This window comes from Geotrypetes seraphini, chromosome 14 (assembly GCF_902459505.1).
Source record: "Geotrypetes seraphini chromosome 14, aGeoSer1.1, whole genome shotgun sequence".
In the NCBI taxonomy this organism is placed as follows: Eukaryota; Metazoa; Chordata; class Amphibia; order Gymnophiona; family Dermophiidae; genus Geotrypetes; species Geotrypetes seraphini.
Window position 1 is genome coordinate 75,766,850 of NC_047097.1, and position 23,400 is coordinate 75,790,249.

A 23,400-nucleotide genomic window follows, 5' to 3' on the forward strand; every position below is an offset into this window, starting at 1 on the left:
GACAGAGAAAGAGATAATGGTTACTGTGGATGGGCAGACTAGATGGGCCATTTGGCCTTTATCTGCCATCATGTTTCTAAGTATAGATATTGTAGCAGCGCACCTTGTGTCCATTCTTTCTTTTGTTCTTGGTAATTTCTTGGTTTGCTGCATGTGGTGTTGCAACTGCCATAGTTCAGGGCAAATTAGAAAGAGCAATGAGGCAAGTCACAAATGTGTAAATATAGCTGGAGAAACTAATGCTCATATTTTTGCCCATCTTCCTCTTTATGCGATCTTTTGTAGTTTATGAAAGCTAACCTCTTATTCCTTACCTTCTCAGCTACTACTTTTGAAAACCAAAGCGGCCTTCTTTTCCTCTTACTTTTACTTGCCTCACGAAAAGGTTTGTCGCTTTTACAATTACTCCTTTCAGTTTTGTCCATCGCATTTTCACTCCTTCCAGACATTCCCATCCAGACAATTCCTTGATGTAATCCCCCATCCGAAAAAAGTTAGTTTTTTTAAAGTCTACAACCTTGCTTTTGAATGAGCCCTCTCTATACCCATCTTAATATTAGGCCATAGCATGAAGTGATCACTGGATGCCAGATGATCACCCACTATAATATCAGAAACACTTAACCCGTCTGTAAACACTAAGCCCAGTATGACCCCATCCCATGTGGGTTCCATTACCAACTGCTGGAACAGTTCTCCTTGTAGAGAATCCAGGATCTCCCTACTTCTAGAAGACTCCGCAATAGTCCAATCAACATCTGGCATGATATTCTGAATGTCTACCATTAAATCTCTATCTACTTCTTCCGTCTGTGAAGGAGGCCTGTACATCACACCAGTGTAAATATATTCACATAAGAATTTGCCTCCGCTAGGTCAGACCAGAGGTCCATTGCGCCCATCAGGTCCATTCCCTCTTTCCAAATTGATCCTCAGTGCCTCTTCCTTGCCCTGCAGATCCTGCAATTATGTGGCTTTAATAGGATCTTCCTTCTCTGTCTTTCCTGAACAGATTATAGCCCAGTATAACTACATCCCAGTCATGGTTCTCTGTGAACCACGTCTCTGTGATCGCCACTATATCCAACTCCTCTTCTTCCACCACAGCTTCTAGATCCAGAATCTTGTTCCCATACTTAAGCATTAGTATATACTGCTTTCCAGACATTGCCCCCTTTTCCAATCCATGTAGAGCAGTGGTGTCAAACTTCATCACATAAGGGGCTGAAATCTAAAACATAGTATAAGTCGCGGGCCAAATTTTTTATTAAGAAACTCTTATGCTAACCGATTTAAGACCCCTTAGTCTTAGTATAGGAACATAACAATTGCCGCTGCTGGGTCAGACCAGTGGTCCATCGTGCCCAGCAGTCTGCTCCTGCGGCAGCCCTTAAGTCAAAGACCTGTGCCCTAATTGAGTCTAGCTTTACCTGCGTACGTTCTGATTCAGCAGGAACTTGTCTTTGTCTTGAATCCCTGGAAGGTGTTTTCCCCTATAACAACCTCTGTTAGCGCCCCCTCTTTAGAACAGTATCCCAAATTACTTACATGAAAAAACAACTCTTGCCAATTTTAAGGAATGTGGTGTAGTTAGGTTCTGTCCTGACAGTTTCGGTGAGGTCGTTCCAAGTTCACATACAAGAAAGTGAGCATAGAGTGGAATATTCACTTCTACTTAAGATTTTTTGTTGTGGGGAGATTCAGTTGTATCCTATTAAGATTTATGCGCAAGGTGGACTATGCTGAGAATAGGTGAATAAGTGGTGCAGCAGAGTTGTATCGAGGTGGAAAACGACATATTCGTTCCCAAGGGACCCTCGGTCACAAGGGGGCACCCGCTTAAACTCAGAGGAGGGAAATTTAGTGGCGACACCAGGAAGTACTTCTTCACAGAAAGGGTGGTGGATCATTGGAACAAACTTCCGGTGCAGGTGATCAAGGCCACCAGCGTGCTCAACTTTAAGAATAGATGGGACATCCACGTGGGATTCCCTACGAGGGTCGAGCTAAGGAACTAAGTCATCAGCACTCAGATTTAATGGGGTGGGTCAGTAGAGTGGGCAGACTTGATGGGCTGTAGCCCTTTTCTGCCGTCATCTTTCTATGTTTCTAAGTTACCGTAGAGTATGCGGTGTATAATGCAGGATGTTTTGAATTCGGGATAAGATGGGTAGCCAGTGAAATTATTTGAGGTAATTGGAGACCGTATTTTTTCCAGTTTGAATATGAGTCTTATTGCTGTATTTTGTATAAGCTGCATTTTGCAGATAAGGGCGACGTTAATTCCCATGTAGATGGAATTACACTAATCTACTCTGTTTCCCCGAAAATAAGACCTATTCAAAAAATAAGTCCTAGTGTGATTTTTAAAGATGCTCTTAATATAAGCTCTACCCCAAAAATAAGCCCTAGTTAAGATCGACCCCTAAAGCCCCCCCCCCCAAAGTCCCTGACATTCCCCAACTCCATTCCTGACACTAGTGCTGCCTGATTGAACTCATCAATTCAGTGACCCCTACCCCGGTGAAACCTGATACACCTCAGCTCCGTCCGAAGCCTCCTAAAGCAGCAGCAGTGCTTTCTCCCCCCCTCCATGTGCAGCAACTTTCCTTCCCTCTCACCCATCCCCTTGTGCAGCATATTTCTATCCCTCCCTCCCATCTCCTTGTTCAGCAGCACCCCACAGACCCTCCCTCCGTGAGATTGACATACCGTACCTCCGAGGCTTCCATAAACAGCAGCGGTAGCAGCACTCTGAATGGGCTGCTTCGCGGCCTTCCCTCTGCTGAAGGCCCTGGCGGGGAAGGCCACAAAGCAGCCCGTTCAGAGGGCTGCCGCTGCTGCTGTTTTGGGAGGCCTCGGTGGGAGGGTCGGTGGGATTCTGCTGCACAGGGGGATGGGAGGGATACAAAGATGCTGCACAAGGGGATGGGTGAAAGGGAAGAAAAGATGCTGCACATGGGGGGAGTGGGAGAAAGGAAAGAGGAAGGGAGAGATGATTGTTATACATGAAAAAAAAATAAGATATCCTCCGAAAATAAGCCCTAATGTGTTTTTGAACCCAAAATTAATATAAGACCAGCATCTGCATGACTAGGGCGAAGTGGTGTTGATAAGTCTTAGTTGTCTCATGGTGAAGAGGGTTTTCTTCCAGAGGTTGGAGATTTGTGGTTCCATAGTTAGCATGGAGTCCAAAATACAGCCCAGAATTTTGGAGGATTTGTCTACTGTGAGGGTGTTACCCGATTGGAAAGTGATGCTCATTGGAGCTGTCTGTTGAGGGTAATGAAAGTAAAGAACTTTGTTTTTTGAGGCATTTAGCTTTAGTTTGGGACACAAGTCTATCCAATACCGGCCTTAGGGCTAGATTCACAAAGCAAACCGATCGCTTTGCGACCTGATTTTACTCCGGCCCGATTCACTTACCTCTCTGCCGATCCGATTCCAATCCACACATGCAAATGAGGGGAACGGCATGCAAAGTAGACAGGGACGCAATTCGCAAAACAAATTTTGCGAACCGACTGGGCTGGCCGATCAACTCAAGAAGTAACTGCAAACGTCCTTTCCAACTCTTCAGCTCTCTTGCCGCCCTGCTTTCTGCCATGACTCGCCGCTCTGCTCTCTGTCCTGAATCCAAACTCCCCCTGCTCTCTGCCGCCCAGATTGATCTCTGCTACCCCGACTCTCCTGCTCTCTGCCTCCTTCCCTGCAGTGCAAGCCCACATTTTTAAAGCGGGACAGTGGCCAGCCCAAAAGGCATTGCCCGAAACCAAAAATGCTGACCTAGAATTGCAAAATATAGAAAGCACTGTTGTGGAGGCCAAATTGGTATATGCAAAATATGTTTTCTTAAGGTCTAGAGCTGTAAGAAACACTCCTGGTTGAACCACTGCTATGACAGAACACAAGGTCACCATCCCAACATGTTTTTTTTTAGAAAATCATTGACCTTCTTGAGGTCGAGGACTGTCTGGTAGGATCCTCCCTTCTTCAGGACAATAAAAGCACTCTTGAAGATGGACAGAAACCACCGCTCCAAGTTCCAGCAGGTACTTCAGAGTCAAGCTGATCATCCTCTGCTTGGATGAAGTGGTGCATGGGGACTCAAAGAAAAAAATGTGTGACAGGAGAGAAAAATTCTAATTTGTACCTGTCTGAAATAATATCCAGCATCCATTAATCTGCTGTAATCTTGATCCATTCTGTGTACATATGAACATAAGAATTGCCACTGCTGAGTCAGACCAGTGATCCATCATGCCCAGCAGTCCACTCACGCGGCGGCCCTCTGGTCTAAAACCAGCACCCTAACTGAGACTAGCCCTACCAGCGCACGTTCTTGTTCAACAGAAACTTGTCTAACTTTGTCTTGAATCCTTGGAGGGTGTTTTCCCATATAACAGCCTCTGGAAGGGCGTTCCAGCTTTCTACCACTCTCTGGGTGAAGAAGAACTTCCTTACGTTTGTACGGAATCTATCCCCTTTCAACTTTAGAGAGTGCCCTCTTGTTCTCCCTACCTTGGAGAGGGTGAGCAACCTGTCCTTATCTACTAAGTCTATCCCCTTCAGTACCTTGAATGTTTCGATCACGTCCCCTCTCAATCTCCTCTGTTCGAGAGAGAAGAGGCCCAGTTTCTCTAATCTTTCGCTGTACGGCAGCTCCTCCAGCCCCTTAACCATCTTAGTCGCTCTTCTCTGGACCCTTTCGAGTAGTACCGTGTCCTTCTTCAGGCACGGCGACCAGTGTTGGACGCAATACTCCAGGTGAGGGCATACCATGGCCCGGTACAGCGGCATGATAACCTTCTCTGATCTGTTCATGATCCCCTACTTTATCATTCCTAGCATTCTGTTTGTCCTTTTTGCTGCCGCCGCACATTGTGTAGACGGCTTCATCAACTTGTCGATCAGAACTCCCAAGTCCCTTTCCTGGGAGGTCTCTCCAAGTACCGCCCCGGACATCCTGTATTCGTGCATGAGATTTTTGTTACCGACATGCATCACTTTACACTTATCCACGTTGAACCTCATCTGCCATGTCGATGCCCATTCCTCGAGCTTGATTATGTCATGTTGCAGATCTTCGCAATCCCCCTGCGTCTTTACTACTCTGAATAACTTTGTTTCATCCGCAAATTTAATCACCTCACTCGTCGTACCTATGTCCAGATCATTTATAAAGATGTTAAAGAGCACGGGTCCAAGCACCGAGCCCTGCAGCATCCCACTGGTGACGCTCTTCCAGTCCGAGTATTGTCCATTTACCCCCACTCTCTGTTTCCTATGCTCCAGCCAGTTTTTAATCCACGTGAGTATTTCATCCTCAATTCCATGGCTTGCAATTTTCTGAAGTAGTCGTTCATGCGGAACTTTGTCGAACGCCTTCTGAAAATCCAGATATACAATATCGACTGGATCGCCCTTGTCTATCTGTCTGTTTACTCCCTCAAAGAAGTGCAGCAAGTTTGTCAAACACGATCTGCCTTTGCTAAAACTGTGCTGACTGGTCCTCATCAGCCCGTTTCCGTCAAGGTGATCAATGATGCTGTCCTTTATTAGTGACTCTACCATCTTTCCCGGTACAGAGGTCAGATTCACCGGTCTGTAGTTCCCCGGATCTCCCCTCGAACCTTTCTTGAAGATAGGTGTAACATTCGCTACCTTCCAGTCTTCCGGAATCTTTCCCGATTTGATCGACAGATTGGGACAGCTTTCCTCTAATGAGCTGGAATCCTATCATTGTGAAGGAAGGCTGGGTAGCAGTTTGTTTGTCAGAATGAAAGGATTGCTTCTGCGAGAACCTGGACTTCTGGTTAAATGGGGCCTTCCCCGGCCTACAACGTTTACTAACTCTGTCTGGGAGAACTTAAAGGGAACCTTAACCTTAGGTAAGCCCTGGGATTTATTTTATTTAAAACATTTATATCCTGCATATCATAAAAATCTATATGGGTTACAATAAATACACAAATGCATTAAAACAACCATATATATTCAAATAATATAGATCCAAAAATTATCAATAAATTACAGCAAACACACTTCTCACTTCATAAATTACCAAAAGCTTCCTGAAAATTTTTTTAGAATCAAGGTCTTTGACCAAACAGGAGCTTACCCTTAAAAGGAAGTTTCAACAGACGCTGCTTAGAAGCGGTATCTGCTGCCCAATGGTGAAGCCAGAGAAAATGCTACGCTGTTACTGCTAAAGACATTTGCTTTGTGGAAGCCCTGAAGGTCATATAAAGAATCAGTTGAACAGGCTAGCCCCGTCTCTATGTCAATTGGATAAGATCATGGACGAGGAGAATCTACAGGATCCCCGCCAACATGGATTTACTAAAGGGAGATCCTGCCAATCCAACCTGATCAGCTTCTTTGACTGGGTGACGAGGAAGCTGGATGCTGGTGAGTCCCTGGACATCGTCTACCTGGATTTCAGCAAAGCATTTGATAGCGTACCACACAGCAGGTTGCTGAGCAAGATGAGTTCTTTAGGCTTGGGCGACACATTGACCAAATGGGTTGGGAACTGGCTTGGAGGTAGGCTTCAGAGGGAAGTGGTGAATGGCACCCCCTCCGAAATGTCAGAGGTGATAAGTGGAGTGCCACAGGGCTCCGTCCTGGGCCCGATCTTGTTCAACATCTATATAAGAGACTTGACAGAAGGGCTCCGAGGTAGAATAACATTATTTGCCGATGATGCCAAACTAAGCAATGTAGTGAGCAAAAGCACAACAGACAAAAATTCAATGGCAGACGATATGATGCATGACCTACTTCTACTGGAGCGCTGGTCTTGGACCTGGCAACTCAGTTTCAATGCCAAAAAATGCAAAGTCATGCACCTGGGAAACCGAAATCCATGCAAGGTTTACACCCTAAATGGCGAGATCCTGACAAGAACTGAAGCAGAAAGAGACTTAGGGGTGATTGTCAGGGAAGACATGAAGTCTGCAAACCAAGTGGAGCAAGCTTCATCCAAAGCAAGGCAAATCATAGGTTGCATACGCAGGAGTTTCATCAGCCGTAAACCTGAAGTCATTATGCCACTGTATAGATCCATGGTGAGACCGCACCTGGAGTACTGTGTGCAATTCTGGAGGCCGCATTACCGCAAGGATGTGCTGAGACTGGAATCGGTCCAGAGAATGGCCACCAGGATGGTCTCGGGACTCAAGGAGCTCCCATACGAGGAGCGGTTAGGGAAGTTGCAGCTCTACTCACTCAAGGAACGTAGAGAGAGGGGAGATATGATCGATATGATTCAAGTATCTCACGGGCCGCACCGAGGTGGAGGAAGATATCTTCTTTTTCAAGGGTCCCGCAGCAACAAGGGGGCATCCGTGGAAAATCAGGGGCGGGAAACTGCACAGTGACACTAGGAAGTTCTTCTTCACTGAAAGGGTGGTTGATCGCTGGAATAGTCTTCCACTTCAGGTTATTGAGGCCAGCAGCGTGCCAGATTTTAAGGCCAGATGGGATAGACATGTGGGATCTATCCGCAAAGATAGATAGGGAAGGTCATTAGAGTGGGCAGACTTGATGGGCCGTGGCCCTTATCTGCCGTCTACTTCTATCTGGCCCCAGTCTCGACCAAGGAATCTGTGACCTGCTACACCCAGCTAAGACAACCACGAGCAGCCTAGGAGCTATACATAGCAGCCTGTAAGGAAAGAGCAGAGATCTGAAAAGACATCTTGACGTCTCCAACTTCCTTATCCTGAACATCCTTCAAATATATGCCACCCTCCACGGTTTGTTTGTTTTTTTTTGTAAATGCTGCCACCAATGAATCTATCTTAGGCAATCTCCTACCTTAGACAATCTCAATTTGTCATACTCCTTCTGAGAAATGGGATAAAGACAGAATACCTGCAGCTTGGCATCCAGAGTGACCCACTGTGCAGAAATCAGGTCCTGCATGGTCTCGTGCACAGGAAATGCCTTCAGTGGCTTCTTAGTGCTGGCCATCTAGGATTAGCCTGGAGATTGGGATTCAGGGACAGAAATATTAAGCCCTTGCAATGGTTTTGTAATAAAAAATGTCAACTCCTCCCTACGAAACATCACAGCTATTGGCTCTCCTTCCTCCAGATCTCCCATAAAAAAACTCCAAGGACGACACCCATTCCCCTTGGAGAGGATAAGGACTCTGCGTCAGAAAATAAGGTGAAACGCCTCTACTTTGCTCCTATATCATTGTGCCAGAACCAGGAGAAAGGCAGTGGGCCAGAGAAAAGCCTGAGCCAAACTAGAGAAGAGGCATACGAAGCAACAAAAACTCTGGAGAAAAAGGGATCTGTGGAGATCATAGAAACAGAGGAACCAGTTAACTCAGCCTGAATGTTAGAAGCTGCCCCCAAAACCACAGGAATCCTAGAAATAGACCCTAAAGTAGCAAAATCAGCCTTGTGGGAAGACTCATGGAGAACGCGGCTCTCCTGGTCCTCCTCTGCATAGGAAAACAATGATCCGTCCTCAGAGATGCTAACCTCTGTGGTAGATGCTAACCTCTGTGGTAGAAGAGACATTGTCCTGAAGCTACTTGATGCTTTCCACAGCATGAGCAGTTCACAACTTCAGCCGCCATCCAACACCGACAAAGAAACACCATGCTGCAATCAACTGAAATAAGAAATTTAAAAAGGCACACTCACCAACTTTGAACACTCAGAAAAAAGAAAAAGATTTTTGAAGGCCAAAGAACAGCACCCGGATGAAGAAAAGGTATTTTTCCTGTCAGTATGCTCAAGCTGCTGTACATAAACTTATCTGTGCAGCTCTCCATTTTTTTAAAGTGTGGGACAGGAGACAAACTGCACAGATTGATAAGAGAGTGGAGAAGGAATTTAGGTGTAATCCCTAATGAGGAGAGTGTGGTGGGGTGTAGTAATTAAGAGCTACAGCCTCGGCACCCTGAAATTGTGGGTTCAAACCCTGTGCTGCTCCTTGTGACCCTGGAAAAGTCATTTAATCATCTACTGCCCCAGGTACTTTAAAGACTGTGAGCCTGACGTGACAGATAGGGAAAATGCTTGAGTATTTGTGACCCGTTCTGAGCTCCTTTGGGAGGATGGGCTAAAAACAAAATTAAATAAATAAAGCTAGCACTCCCTGCAGCTCTACTGAACTAGGAAACCCAGAAGCTGACAAGCAGTGAAACCAGGAGCCTATAAGAACTTGTCTATCTGCCTGCTGGAGAAAGAGAATACTGATTGACCAGGAGGCATTCCATCCAATAGGAGATCAATGTTCTTTATCTCTACCTGCTGGTAGACAGATCCCATTAGTTTCTGGATTCATCTGCTGCTGGCACTAAGGAAGAAAGTTTAAAATTACCCCAGATTTCTAGGGTAATGAGGGAGATGGGAAATCGGGAAAATGAGCCTTTGAAAGCAGCCAAGGTTATCAAGGCTTTACCAGCTGGGAAAGCCCCAGCGCTGAACAGATTAATTTCCAAGTTCCATAGGCTCATCATTTAGCTTTATTATTTCCCAACTGTTTATTTCGTATTGACCGCCTTTATGAAGAGAATCACCCAGGCAGTGTACAACAGATACAGTTTAATATAAAACTTATAATTTTGTTAACAGTGTAACAATAGTAAAATGAGCTAAACTTATAGATGGCAAATTGAATCCTAGTAATATGACTAACAGAAGAGAGTCAACCAAGAGAGAAAATTGATAGTGCACCAAAGCAGCCAACACAAAAGCATAAGGGAACCTCAAGAAATGGTCTGAGAAATAATCTTTATTCACAGACCCAACATGGGCTGTGTTTTGATAAAGTCATCTGTATCAGGTGTCAGCTTTAATGTCTGTACATTTATAAAATAGTAGTACATTATCAGGTACAGGAGTTCAAAATCATTGAACAATGAAGCATAATAGCAGGAAGTCAGGCTTATGGGTCTGTAATTTCTCCCCTGGAACCCTTTTTAAAAATCAGCGTAACATTAGCCACCCTACAATCTTCAGGTACTACAGATGATTTTAGCGATAGGTTACAGATCACTAACAGCAGGTCAGCAATTTCATGTTTGAGTTTTTTTAGTACCCTGGAATATATACCATCCAGTCCAGGTGATTTATCACTTTTTAACTTGTCAATTTGGCTTAATACATCTTCCAAATTCACCAAGATTTTTTTTCAGTTCCTCCATATCACAACCCTTGAAAACCATTAACGATTCAGGTAGATCGGTTACATTTTCTTCCATAGAGACCAAAGCAAATAATTCAGTCTCTCCATTATGGCCTTATCCTCCCTGTGTGCCCCTTTTGTTCCTTGATCATCCAACGATCCCATGGATTCCCTCACAAGTTTTCTGCTTCTAATGTACCTAAAAAAATTGTTACTATGTTTTTGCCTCTATGGAAAAGGTAATGGATATGTGCCACAGTCTTCCAGTGGAATCAGTGTAAAAAAGGTCTGAGTTCAAAAGTCCATGCTATGAGAATAGTGGAGAGCATAGTAGATTAGTAAGTGGTAATGGTCAAGTAGACCATATGATCTATTTTTTATGTTTCAGCAGCCTGAACAATCATCACTTTCAGTATGCTCTTCAAGAAACTGCTAAACTCCCAAATCATGTACTATCTCCTGAGCAATACATTTTACCATTCAAAAGAGGACAATTAGATAGCAAGTGCCAGCCAAGCTTCCCAAAATACCTTTCATCTTTTGCACATTAAGTACAGATTCACTTATTCCTCATGCACAGTGCTAATTCCAAAAGACAAGTGTTCACAATCTCAATTTGGGTTCCTGATGCAGTAACAAATTAGTATATAAAGAAAAGCCAAAGGCTTGAACAATCTGTCCCAATAGATTGTAATGTTTTTATTAGTACTTATGGACCGCCCTTCGCAGTAACAGCAAAGCGGTTTACAAATTTAAAAACAAAAGAAAGGCATTTCATTATCAAAAGGAAAGATAAAATAAACTAAAAAAAAAAAAAAAATAAGGTCTACAGTCTGGCATCCCTCCCTAGGTTCTAATCCAAAAGGATCTAAATTAAGTAGGTAATAATAATCTTCGAAGAGTATACTAAACTGAAAAGTATAGGAAAGTTCAGTACGTAATTCGATAGGAAGAGAATTCCATAAATATGGTGCAGAAGCAAAAAATGCAGAATTTCGTGTTGAAATCAGTCTTGCCAGGTGAACTGAGGGTAAAGACAACTGCTGAGTGTTGGAAGAATGTAAATTTCTAATTGGTCTGTATGGTACCATAAACTTTGATAAGTAATCAGGTGTACCTAAAAGTAAAGCCTTGAAAGTCAAGGTTAATGTTTTGTGCATTAATTGAAATTTTACAGGTAGCCAGTGGTGCTCGTTCAAACGCAGAATCACAGTCATACAAACATTGTTGAAAACCCTGATAGTAGTATTTTTTACTGATTATAATTTTTAAAGGGAGATCAGTGGGTTATTACCCAGTTATCTTATGGATCATTTTAAATCTGTCAATAGAAAACATCTATGTGATCTTCAGATCTTTGACTTTCCTTCTGTAAAAGGATGTGTGTATAAATACTTCCTTAGTAAGATCTTATACTGGCATAAAATACACATCTTGTCTTTGTACATCCCCCGAAATTAATCTTAGCATATCAGGCAGCATTATGGGATAAACAAGTTAGTATGTATCTTTCTATCTCTACTTCTTATCTGTTATTTAGAAAATCTATGAAGACTGATCTATTTGGCAAATATTTTGATTAACTATTTATACTGTGTATACTTGTATTTTAATTTTTGTTAACCGCACAGAACTGCAAGGTAGCTGCGGTATATAAGAAATTTTGTTATGTTATTATATTACAGTAGTCCAATTTGGAAATTACTAAAGCGTGAATTAAAGATTCACAACTTGATTTATCATTATAGGGACGAACGGCTTGAATCAGACAAAGCAATATAGAAGATAATTGTTTACCGAATGACAGTGACACTTAGATACTTCATGGTGTCAGATAATGCAATGGGCTTTCCACGCAAGAGCAGAGTGACTGAAGAAGAGCTGAAAGTCCCTGCAATCCATATTCCAGTGGTTTTTGAGGATTTAAGACCCATTCATCGATCATATCAATTAAAGGCATACCATAAGTACACTTAAAATTGCATAAAAATTGAACTCAGCTGTCCCCCCTTACTAATGAAAGACTAGGAGATTCTAAACAAGAGAATACCAGGATCCACAACCACATTTCCCACTTATCGTCAGTGATTTTCTATAGGAGGCAGTGGATATTTTGTACCATCACCTCTTTTTCAATGATTTGCCAGCTAAAAAAGATTAGAGGAAAATTAAACTGGAATTATCAACTAACTCAAGAAACATTTTTATCCAACCTCTTGACCAATCAAGAAATAGGTCTAAACCTTTTTAATAAAAGCATTTAGCTACCATGTACAGATTTATACTCATCCTAAGACTTTAAATCACTACCATTATACTAATTTTGTAAACCATTAGCTCCATCCATCTAAGAGAGACGACCAAACCAGTTATTACATTACATTAGTGATTTCTATTCCGCCAATGCCTTGTGGTTCAAGGCGGATTACACAAGAGTTGTAACATTACATGAGAATTGTCGTAAGCCTTACATAAGAATTGTCGAGAACTTAAGAATTACATAAGAATTGTTGAGAACTTCATGTACTGTCCATGATACATTTTACCCCATCCATACTTCAGATATTTGAGGAGCAAAATATAAAGAGACTTAAATGGAATCAGAAAGCCCAGGGAACTTCTTATTCATAATCCATTATGATGTACTATGAATGGCAGAATGTTAAGATAATAAACCGAGGTAAAAGAAAAATAAACCTGTAGTTTTGTGGAGAGGTGCCGAGGGGAGTCATGGAGTTATACTTTAACAGTCACTTCCAGTTTCCCCTTGAGTCTCTGGTGATTTCCCTGTGATTTCTGCTACTGCAATAATGAGCAAGAGGGTGAGGAAAGTTAAGCAAGTTTTACCAAGTACCCAGCCATGGGCTAGTTATCAGTGGAGTATCTGAAGCCTTCAACAAACTGAGCCAAGCAATACAGGGACCCTCCTTTAGTGAAGCTGTGGGGTGGGGATTCCTCCTCTGCCCCATTGAGGGTATTTCACTAAGTCCACTTGCGTGTGTTCTGCTTCAGTCATGAGTTCACCATTACTGGGAGGGAAAGGTATTCTCCTGCCCACATCATCAGATAATATACTAAATCAAGCTTCTCTGCTCCATCAAGTAGCAGCTTCAGAAGTGCAGAACAGCTGCCTTTGAGAACTCTCAGTTTGGATTCTAATATGCCTATTTTCTGGGCCCTTGCTTTCTTAAGGCTGTGAACACAGTTCCTAGAGGATTTTTTTTTTTTTTTTTTGGGGGGGGGGGTCCAAAGCAGTGTTCTATCCTAACTTTAGTTAATGATCTGCCAGATGGTTTCCAAATTGGAGAAGACATTAAATTGACTCAAGTTGAGAATGATTTGATGGTTACATAACTCAAATGACTATGGCTGAGATTAAAGTCATAGATTGTAGGGAAAACTAAGAGACTTGGGGAGCTCAGGATAAAATTATTCAAGCTATGAACAAGTGAAGCACAATCTATTTACAATGTAAAACGCAAATAGAGGAGGCTTAATTTACAAAGAGTACTCAACTTTCCCTGTGTGGCTTTGATGACATCTAGAGATCTTTTTAAATAATATTCGATGGAGATTTTACAGCTCTCTGAAGAATCAGTTCTACCACTAAATAAACCATATTACCTGCTCTATAAGACACAACAGGCCATGGGTCAGCCGTTTCACCCAATAGCCTCCATATTACAGACTTGCTAGGATCTTGTTTGGAGCATGTGGGTGATTGTGCAGCTCTATGTGTTTCATTTGTGTTTTGATGTTTTCTGTGTAGACTTATTTTGCTTATGTTTTCCAGATGTTTGCAAAGAGACCCAGGCATAGTATAAACAATTCCTGGCTTTCCACACCTCACCTCGGTTCTTCAGAATAATGGTGTTTTTTTTTAAATGTCCTGTTAAATGTGGTAAAGTTTCAAAACATTATATTTTCTTTGACCATAAACAGCTCCAGATTTTTCTAGGTAACAAATTACCTATTTAATTTGGTATTACAATTGGATGATTAACTTTTACTTCTATATTAGGGCTATGAATAATTGCATGCAAATGTGGCTTTTGCCTAAAGTTTCTCTGGTCTCTCCAGTACTTGGGGACTATGAGTGGTGGAATATTTTGCTTAATATTTCAATCTTAAATGTAGCATCTCAATCTGTTCAAATCAAGAGGGAGGGGAGAATATATCCAATAGCATATCCAATTTGCCATATATATATTGTAACAAGTCAAACAGTCCATGTGATTCATCCACTGCTTTTTCTCCCATTTAGAGAATGACACAGGGAAAAAATTTATCACTGTTCCCGCCCAAATGAGCTCGTCCCCATCCCTGCCCTGTCCCTGAGAGCTCAGTCCCCGTCCCGCAAACTGTCAGATCCCACCCGCACAAGCCTCAAATAGTTATGATTTTATACTGAATTCATTTTATTAAAAGTATAAAAAGAGACTATTCTGTACAATTGTCATTTTGTAAACACAAATAATACAGAGCAAGGATCAACAAAACCCCTGTCTCCCCTCCTTTTCACAAATATCCCCTCCACTATTGTGAAAACTGAACAAACCAAATTACTATAGAATGCTACATAGAAATATCAAGCTAACAGAATACTTCAGTCACACATGGCAGACATAATGTTAGGGGAGAGCAACTAGGGCAACTGCCCCCTGGTCAGAGAGAGAGCCCTAAGCTAGCTGGAAGCTAAAAAAGCACAGCCTGGGCTTTGTGGTTCCCAGTTGTGTCTAATACCAGCTCTAGCAGGATACATATTTCAAATCTGAAATATTCTAATCACAAAATATAAAATAAATTTTTTTTTCTACCTTTTGTTGTCTGGTAATTTTATTCTTCAAATCACATTGGTCTCAGGCTTTGGCTTTCTTCTGTCTTCATCATGGCATGGCTGGCTCCTGAAGATAAAATAGACCCAAGAGGAGCTGGGGAGGAGATGCCGAGTCTGACACAGGTGCAATTTTTTTACCACAGGAGTAAGACTTTTCACCTCTTTCACAGGGCAGCAAAAGGTCTTGTCCCCATTCCTGCAGTAAACCAGTTGCAAATGTCTCCATTACTGCGGTGACCACGGTTTACCGCAGTAAACAGTCCTTGTGTCATTCTCTACTCCCAATGAGCACATGGTACCTTTTAACTGAACCTCCACCAAGAGGCAGTCAAGTTTTAGTAACAAATTTCAGGCATATACTTACTTGATAATCTACTGTCTAGCTGCACAACATAATACAATCATGAAAGTACATTTAACATCACCAATCGAAGACCAATAATTAATCAGACTATTTCAGTTACCAGTTGAACACAACTTGCACTACAAGGGGGTACTGAAAAGTTCTCAGCTCAACCAACTTCCTAAATTCTGTTATTTTGCCACTGTAGCTGAAGAGAGTGTTTTATTTTGCAAAGTGCCAATTTGCAAAATCGTAATGCTATGTTTTGATATTGTTACAGATCATTAATTGAACCATGTCAATGAAAAGTGTGGAATTTTTCAAAAGTGGAACTCCAGCCATTATGAAGTTCCTATTTCTGCAGAAGAAAACTCCAATGAAAATCCATGAATGTACGATGCAAACCTTGAGTGACAAATGCCCACCATACTCCAGAAAGAAGAAATGGTGTGCAAACTTTCAGTGTGAGATTTTGAGACCAAAGATGTAGGAAGGTCTGGGAGGCCTCAAATCCTGAAACTGTTGACCATGTCCATGATCTCATTCTGGCAGATTGGTGAATATCAACTAAAACAATTGCTGAAATACTACAGATATCCCGTAAACATGTTACATGTATAATTCACGAGCAGCTGGGTATGCTGCAGCTATCAGCCAAGTGGGTGCACAAATGTTTGAATACTGATGAGAAATGACATCGAGTGGACACTTCCAAGTTGATTTTGCAACATTTTCAGCGAGCTGATGCCAACTTTGTGGAACGCCTAGTTACTATTGATGAAACATGGTTACACTACTATGAACCTGAGATAAAACTCAGGTTCTCCAAAGTAATTCAAGTCAGCAGGAAAGGTCATGGACTCATGGCTTCAGTGTTTTGGGATCAGGGGCCAAACAGTTAATGCAGAATACTACTGTAACTTGCTGTACCGATTAAAGGAGACATTGAAAGAAAAAGGGAGAGGGAAGCTGCGGAAAGGAATTCTCTTTTTGCAAGACATACACCTGCTGACAAGGCTGGCAAAATGATGGATGTTTTGACACAGTTGGAGTTTCAATGCACAGACCATCCACCCTACTCACTAGATCTTGCTCCATCTGACTATTTTCTGTTTCACAACTAGAGAATGACATGAGGACAAAGATTGTCCCTGCCCCCACGAGCTTGGTCCCATCCACACAAGCCTTGAATAGTTATGATTTTATACTGAACTTATTTTATTAAAGTATAGAAAGAAACAATATGCTGTACAATTGTCATTTTATAAATCACAAATACAAAGCAAGGATCAACAAAACCCCTGTCTCCCCTCTCCTTCCCATCACAAATATCCCTCCACTATTGAGAAAACTGAAGTCAAATTGGTACTATAGAATGCTACATAGAAAACTCAGGCTAACAGAATACTTCAGTCACAAGTCACATATGGCAGGAATAGTGTTAGGGGAATGCAACTAGGGCAACTACCCCCCCCCCTGTTCAAAGAGAGCCCTATGCCAGCTGGAAGCTAAAGAAGCCCAGCCTGGTCTTTGCAGTCCCCAGTTATGTCTAACACCTGCTCTAGCAGGATACATATTTCAAATCTGATATATTCTAATCACAAAATAGAAAATAGTTTTTTCTACCTTTTGTAGTCATTTTAGACTTCATATCACAGGTTATAGATATAGAAATAGTCAGGGACCACTGCAACAGGTAATAGGCCTGATGGGCCGCTGCGGAAGCGGACCGCTGGGCGGGATGGACCTCTGGCCTGACCCAGCGGAGGCAACTTCTTATGTTCTTATGATCTCAGGCTCGTTTCTTTTTCCATCCGTCTACTCTTAACTCACTTGCCAGGGTCTCCTAACCATTTGACATGTTTTCTTTCTCAATGTTCACCATTCATCTTCCATCTCTGTGCATGGTTTTTCCCTGTTTAGCAAGCATCTCTCTTCTCCGTCTTCTATACTTCTCTTTCTAGTATTTCCCATGCGCCCATCTCCCTGTCTTAATCATCTATTCAGTGTCCCTATCCCCTCTGTGCCCAATGTCAATCCTTTATGTCTCTATGCCCCCTCCTCCCCCCGTTCAACATATCTCTTCTGCGCTCCTCTCCTCCCTCATGTCTAGCCACCTTCTTTGTCCATATATCTTCCTATGTCTGGCATGTCTGACTGTATCCACATATCACCTCCATAATGTGTTCCCCTTTGTGTCTCTGTTTTTATGCTCCCATCTCCCCTCTTTTCGTATATCTCCGTGTCCAGCTTCTCCTGTCTTACTCCTTACACCAAAGTGTCTCACCTTCTCTTTCCTTCCTTCCTTGTGTTAAATATTTCACTCCCTTCAACCTCTTGGTTCAGCATATTTCTCTTCCCTCTCCTCCTCCCTGCAGGTCCAGTACCTCTCTCCCTTCACTCTAGCTCCTCCTCCCATGAGTCCAACATCTCTCTCCTTTTAGCTCCAGCTCTGAGCTGCAAATCCAGTACCTCTCCCTTTCCTCCAACGTCCAGCTTTAAGTCTAGCACCTCTCTTTTCCCTTCAGCTCCAGTGCCCCCTCCATATCAGTACCTCCCACCCTTCCCTCCAGCCCTAACTCTCCCCCATTGATCCAACACCTCTCTCCCCCCCAGCTCAAATCCAGCACCGTCCAGCTCTGAAGACAGTCAGCACCCCCCCAATCAATAGCAGCAGGCAACATCCCCCACCATGGGTCAGCATCTCCTCTCCAGCAACTCTCACACCTACCCGAATTAGCCACGCTGAAAAATCTTAAAAAGCCTGCTCCGAGGCCCTCCTTTAATTGAAGAGCTCCTCCTTGATGCAACTTCCAGTTTTGAGAAACCAGAAGATACATCAAGGAGTGACTCGTCGACTAAAGGCCTCTGTGCAGGCTTCTCAAAATTTTTCAGTGTGGTGTGACTGACTCAATTGGGCAAGGTAGGCGCAAAGGGAATTGAGGAGTAGATGCTGAGCTGAGGGGATGTTGCTGCACTGACCCTGGTGCAATTTTTGCTGCGGGAACAAGGTCTACCGCTGAAGTGGGGCAGGAACATTGTTCCTGTTCCCTTTGTAAGTTGGCTACATTATTTCCCGTTTTTGCGGGCTAACCATGGGAATCCTATTCCAAACCGTAAACAGTTTGAAAGGGCGACAATTTGAGTGATTCGGAGGCGACTGCAGCAGTGGAGCAGTATTTCAGTGATCAAATGTTTTTGTTGGAAGGATTACAGAAACTGTTGAACTTAGGAAGTGAATGTGTGGAATCTCTTGTAAGTTTCATGGCTTTACATCATTCCCTTCTTGGTTGGGTTGAGAACTTTTCAGCACTCTCCCTTGTACACTGCGCTAACCTTCAATAAGCAAAGCATTTGTTCTGACACTCTCTGCCAATTTGTCTCACCTCCCCTTAAGCTATTACATCTCCATTCCAACAAAGACACTTCCCAAATGCATTTAAGGAACACCATTTGGTAGAAATAGCTAGGAAGGAGCATTTATAAGGTTCTGAAGCACAAATCAAATGAGTACACCTCTGGCTTCACTAAATGACAAATCATTCCCCCCCCTTCAATGAAAGTTGATTGATAGACCAGGAAAAAAAATAGTAAGCCATCTAGATTCTCTCTAATAGAAATGATACCCTTCTTCTCTACAGCTTACTCCAGACTCCATCCCTTTTACCTCGCTGCACCATATGCCTGGAACAAACTGCTCGACTTGATATGTCAGACTTCGTCTCTGGCAGTATTCAAATCCAGACTCAAAGCCCATTTCTTTGAAGTTGCTTTCAATTCCAAACTCCAACCCACCTTCTAAGCACCAAGATCGGTCATTTCATTCTCTCTGTAATTCCCCCACCTGAACACAGTTTGTCTGTCTTGACTAGATTGTAAACTCTTCTGAGCAGGGACTGTCTCTTCTAGGTTTTGATGTACAGCGCTACAGAAATGATTACAAGTAATAACTGGACAACTGTCAGCAGATATGTCCTGGTATTACCCTTTCATCTGTACAAAACTAGATTTAATACAGGGCAAAGCAGGGCAGTCATGCCAAGCACCAGGCAAAAAAGGGGTACTCTTGGGTAACCTGGAGGGAGGACAGAGCACAGGCATGCCAAAAAACTAAACTAAACTAAGCCTTAAGTTTATATACTGCATCATCTCCACGGAAGTGGAGCTCGACACGGTTTACAAAGCTTAAAAATACAGGAAGAGAGGGGAGAAAGGGTTTACAAAAGCATATAAAAAGAGGGGATGTAAACAGGAGAAGAGATGTTATATGCTAGAGAAAAGCCAGGTTTTCAGTTGTTTTCGGAATATTTGGAGGGAGCCCAAACAGCAATGGAATCTCCTGCCTGCCTTCTATGTCTTGCCACTTCTGGAACGGGCCCTTCAGGGCCACCCATTACAGGCTGCAAGTATGAGGTAAGTGAGGTTCAGAATGACTGAAAATGAATGCTTTAAGTGTGGGTAAACTCATCTTTCTAAGGGGTATTCATATCGGGACGGGTATCTAAAATCAAGTGATTTTGAGATGTGTGTTTACTCACATATGTGAAAATATGTTTAAAATATGCTTTTAAAATTAATGCACTTTATGTCTGCACAAATTTAAGACTGTATCAATGAAGAATGAAGGAGTCGGGCAGATACTGTATAAATCCTAGTTTGACCATCCTTCTGAGAATGTGGCGCAGTGGTAAAGTACAGCCTCAGCACCCTGGGATTGTGGGTTCAAACCCACACTGCTCCTTGTGATCCTGGACAAGTCACTTAATCCCCCCATTACCCCAGGTACATTAGATAGATTGTGAGCCCGCTAGAACAGACAGGGAAAAATGCTCGAGTACCTGAATAAACTCATGTAAACCATTCTGAGCTCTCCTAGAAGAACTGAATAAATAAATATCTCTCTAAAAAAAAACAACAAACAAACAAAAAAAAAGTTTACAGGAATGTCTGATTACTGAGGCAATTCTTATTCTTTATCCATTATAAGTAATTTTCAAGTACCATTAAGTATAGGGAATTGGAGTTAAAAAGTGTCGCTTTAACCTAGTATGTTATTTGACAATATGTGAACTCCTCCGCCAGCAGTAATGCAGAACTAAGATGTGTTTTGTCCATCCCCCCTCCCAAAACATTTTTTGAACTCCCCATACATCATTATGGTATACAATATACCATTTATTACATACTGCCTAAAAGCAGGTGGCATCACTGCTTCCTTTAAGGACATCATGCCAGAAACCAAAATTGAGACACATTTTCTTACTGGGAAATGTCTCAATTCTTCCATGCTGCCCCTTGCCCTATGATGCCTGACAGGATGAGTGGCCTATCATGCCGTGCACATTTTTTTCTCCTCTAAAACAGCAGCCAGCTAGTATCCCCACACCTAAACCAGTCACCAAAGATTCTAGACATTCAAAACACTTTCCCTGTTCCACATTCAGCTCACACAGTAAAAAAGACCCACCAAAATAAAAAAAAACCCCAGCATAAAGTAACAGCTCTCTGGTAAGAACTGTGGTGGCTCAGGAGAATAGAAATGAGTCACAGATCAAAGTCATGCCCTATGAAGCACAGCTGGTCTCTCTCCCAGTTCTGTGCAAGCACCACAAATTTTGCAATGATCCCTATTTACAAACCCAATGAGCGCTAGCTTGTACTCTAAGGTGATAATGCATCAGGCACTTTTGCTTTCTATTTGTCCTCTGAAACAGTTGTACAGCCCACTCTCTCAGCGGGATGTGCAGGCACTGGGATCCCACGGTTGGCTGTATCTGTACTTTTGGTGCAAGCACCTCCCATCACAAGCACAAAAGGAAACAAGGGAGTGAGTCAGCAGCCAGAAAAATAGAACATCTTTAGTGCAGAATATGCAAGACTGTTGCAAGCAGAGATAAATAGCTGGGCATTTACCCTCCTTTTCAATTCTTCTTGCTTTTTCTTCTGTTGCTTTTCTTTCTCCCTTATCTTTTCCTGTAATATTTTCTTTTCTGTAACTTGTGTATCTGCAAGGAAAAAAAGGATACAAATAGTGCAGAAGTCGGAACCATGGTTAAGGCCTAAGACTTGACTACCGTATTTTTTTGCTCCATAAGACACACTTTTTCCACCCCTAAAAAGGGGGTGCGTCTTATGGAGCAAATACACCTCCTCTGTCATTCTGCTGCTTGTCGCGCGCCCCCACCCCCACCGGTGGTGCTGCTCGCCACCCTCATACCCGCTGCAGGAAAGGAAGAGAAGGGCTGCCAGCGTGCAATCAGGTCCATAAGTCTTCCCCTCACGTCCATTCTAATGTTGGAGAGAAGATTTGGGCCAGGCAATCGATGTCATGGACCTTATCTCAGATATCAGAAGAGACATCGGGGGAAGGCTTGTGGGCCTGATTGCATGCCGTCGGCCCTTCCCTTCGTGGAGTTGCAGCAGCAGTGGGCAAGCAGTGGACCAAGGAGGAGGGCAGGCAGGCTTTGTTGCGGGAGGGAGTAAGGACAAAGGCTGGAAGGCAGTTAGGGGAAGGAGGCACGGACTTGGGACATAGGAAGGAATAAAAAGAGACAATTGTTGGAAGGAAAGGAAGGATGGAAAGGAAAGAAAGAACTATCTAGTGCAACTAGAAATCATCAGACAACAAAGGTAGGATTTCAATTTGGTGATCAAAATCTGTCTTTTGGGTTCAGAGGCACAATTTGGTTCAGAACATTTTTTTCTTGGTTTTTCCTCCTCTAAATCTAGGGTGTGCCTTTTGGTCAGGTGCGTCTTATGGAGCAAAAAATACAGTAATTCAGCTGTGGAAATGATTCCTATACCCAGGACAAAGAAGAGCAAAGTGGAACTATTTCTGTACCTGAAGCTCATTAAAGAAAAATTAATTTTCTCCACTAGCTCTCTCTGCCCTTAAAACCACCCCCTCCTGCACTCAATCCCACATCCCTTCAAACTCATTACATTCTATACTGGCAAAATTCAGTGGAGTCCCTCAAGTGTAGCAGTAAGGATCATTCCACTCTTTTGTACTAAAGTTCAAGCTTCCTCTGCTCCCCTCCAAGAGATCACTGTCATAACTCCGCAGACAGACATCCTACCTGTTTTCTCTGGATCTTTTTTGTTTTCTTCCTCCTCTTCATCATCCCAGTTATCCTGCAAAAGAAGAGCTTTTCACATGAGAGAAAGCAAGTCAGCACCATTTTCCTAGGACACGCTCTCAGAAGAATTTCACGCTGCTCCCTGTGATCCTGGGCAGATTGTGAGCCCACCGGGAATGCTTGAAGTACCTGTAGGCAAAGCGCTTTGAGTGTGGTTGTAAAGGTACAAAGAGGCAGGAGTATCCCAAGCCCTTTCCCTCAATGCGAGATAGTGGTAACGGTGGTGCTGGGCCGCTTGCCTTCTTTTACCTTGACATCGTCCTCCTCATCTTCTCCCTCCCAACGATCTCCACTGCTTGACGCCACCCCAGGCTTCAGATCCTGCGGCTCAAAATTATCTGCATCTACAAACGAAAGGGCAGCATTAATCGCAATGGCTGGGCTGAGGGGGACAAAAGAGTTGGCGTTGAAGCAGCCAGAAGGGGGGGAGGAGGAGTCTGTCCCGGGAGAGAGACCAAGTCACCACCGGGGAGGGGAGAGCGGTCGTCGCCTCGGCAGACGGTCGGACTAGCAACGAGGGATCGCGGCCCGGCCGCCAAACTTACCCCACGAGTCGTTCTCCGCCATCTTGGCTGCGCGCACCGCCCGCTCTCGCACTCCGGCGCTGACTCAGCCGGAGAGGCGCGCATGCGCACCCGGAAGGCGGCATGCCGGGATGCTGGAGGACCGTCGCCCCCCCCCCCATTCAAAAAGAACTTTATCGACACGTGACCTGCGTGAACAAAGCCGAACAAGGGCTCTCACATAACACATTTTTATGGCAATACTTAAACCAGTGTCTCGCAAACTTTCTCCAGCCTGGGCACACGTAAGTGCACGGACGTCACTGATGACATCATCACATCGACACCCACAAACGGGCCCTGAGCCAGCAGAAAAGAGGTGCCAGCCGATTGCCTTAAGTACCCCCTAAGTCTAACAAATATCAA

General features: G+C 43.2%; 1 protein-coding gene across 1 annotated transcript in view; it reads right to left on the bottom strand.

Moving 5' to 3' along the window:
• EIF3J (eukaryotic translation initiation factor 3 subunit J) overlaps positions 1-23,166 on the bottom strand; it is a 41,810-nt gene extending 18,644 nt beyond the window's left edge. The window contains exons 1-4 of the mRNA XM_033920227.1: positions 23,017-23,166; positions 22,721-22,815; positions 22,412-22,466; positions 21,246-21,337 (exon numbers count right to left, since the gene is read on the bottom strand). Coding sequence (XP_033776118.1) covers positions 21,246-21,337; positions 22,412-22,466; positions 22,721-22,815; positions 23,017-23,038 — 264 coding nt within the window. The 5' untranslated portion in view covers positions 23,039-23,166. The remainder of the gene's footprint in view (positions 1-21,245; positions 21,338-22,411; positions 22,467-22,720; positions 22,816-23,016) is intronic.
• Between the last annotated feature and the right edge of the window lie 234 nt (positions 23,167-23,400).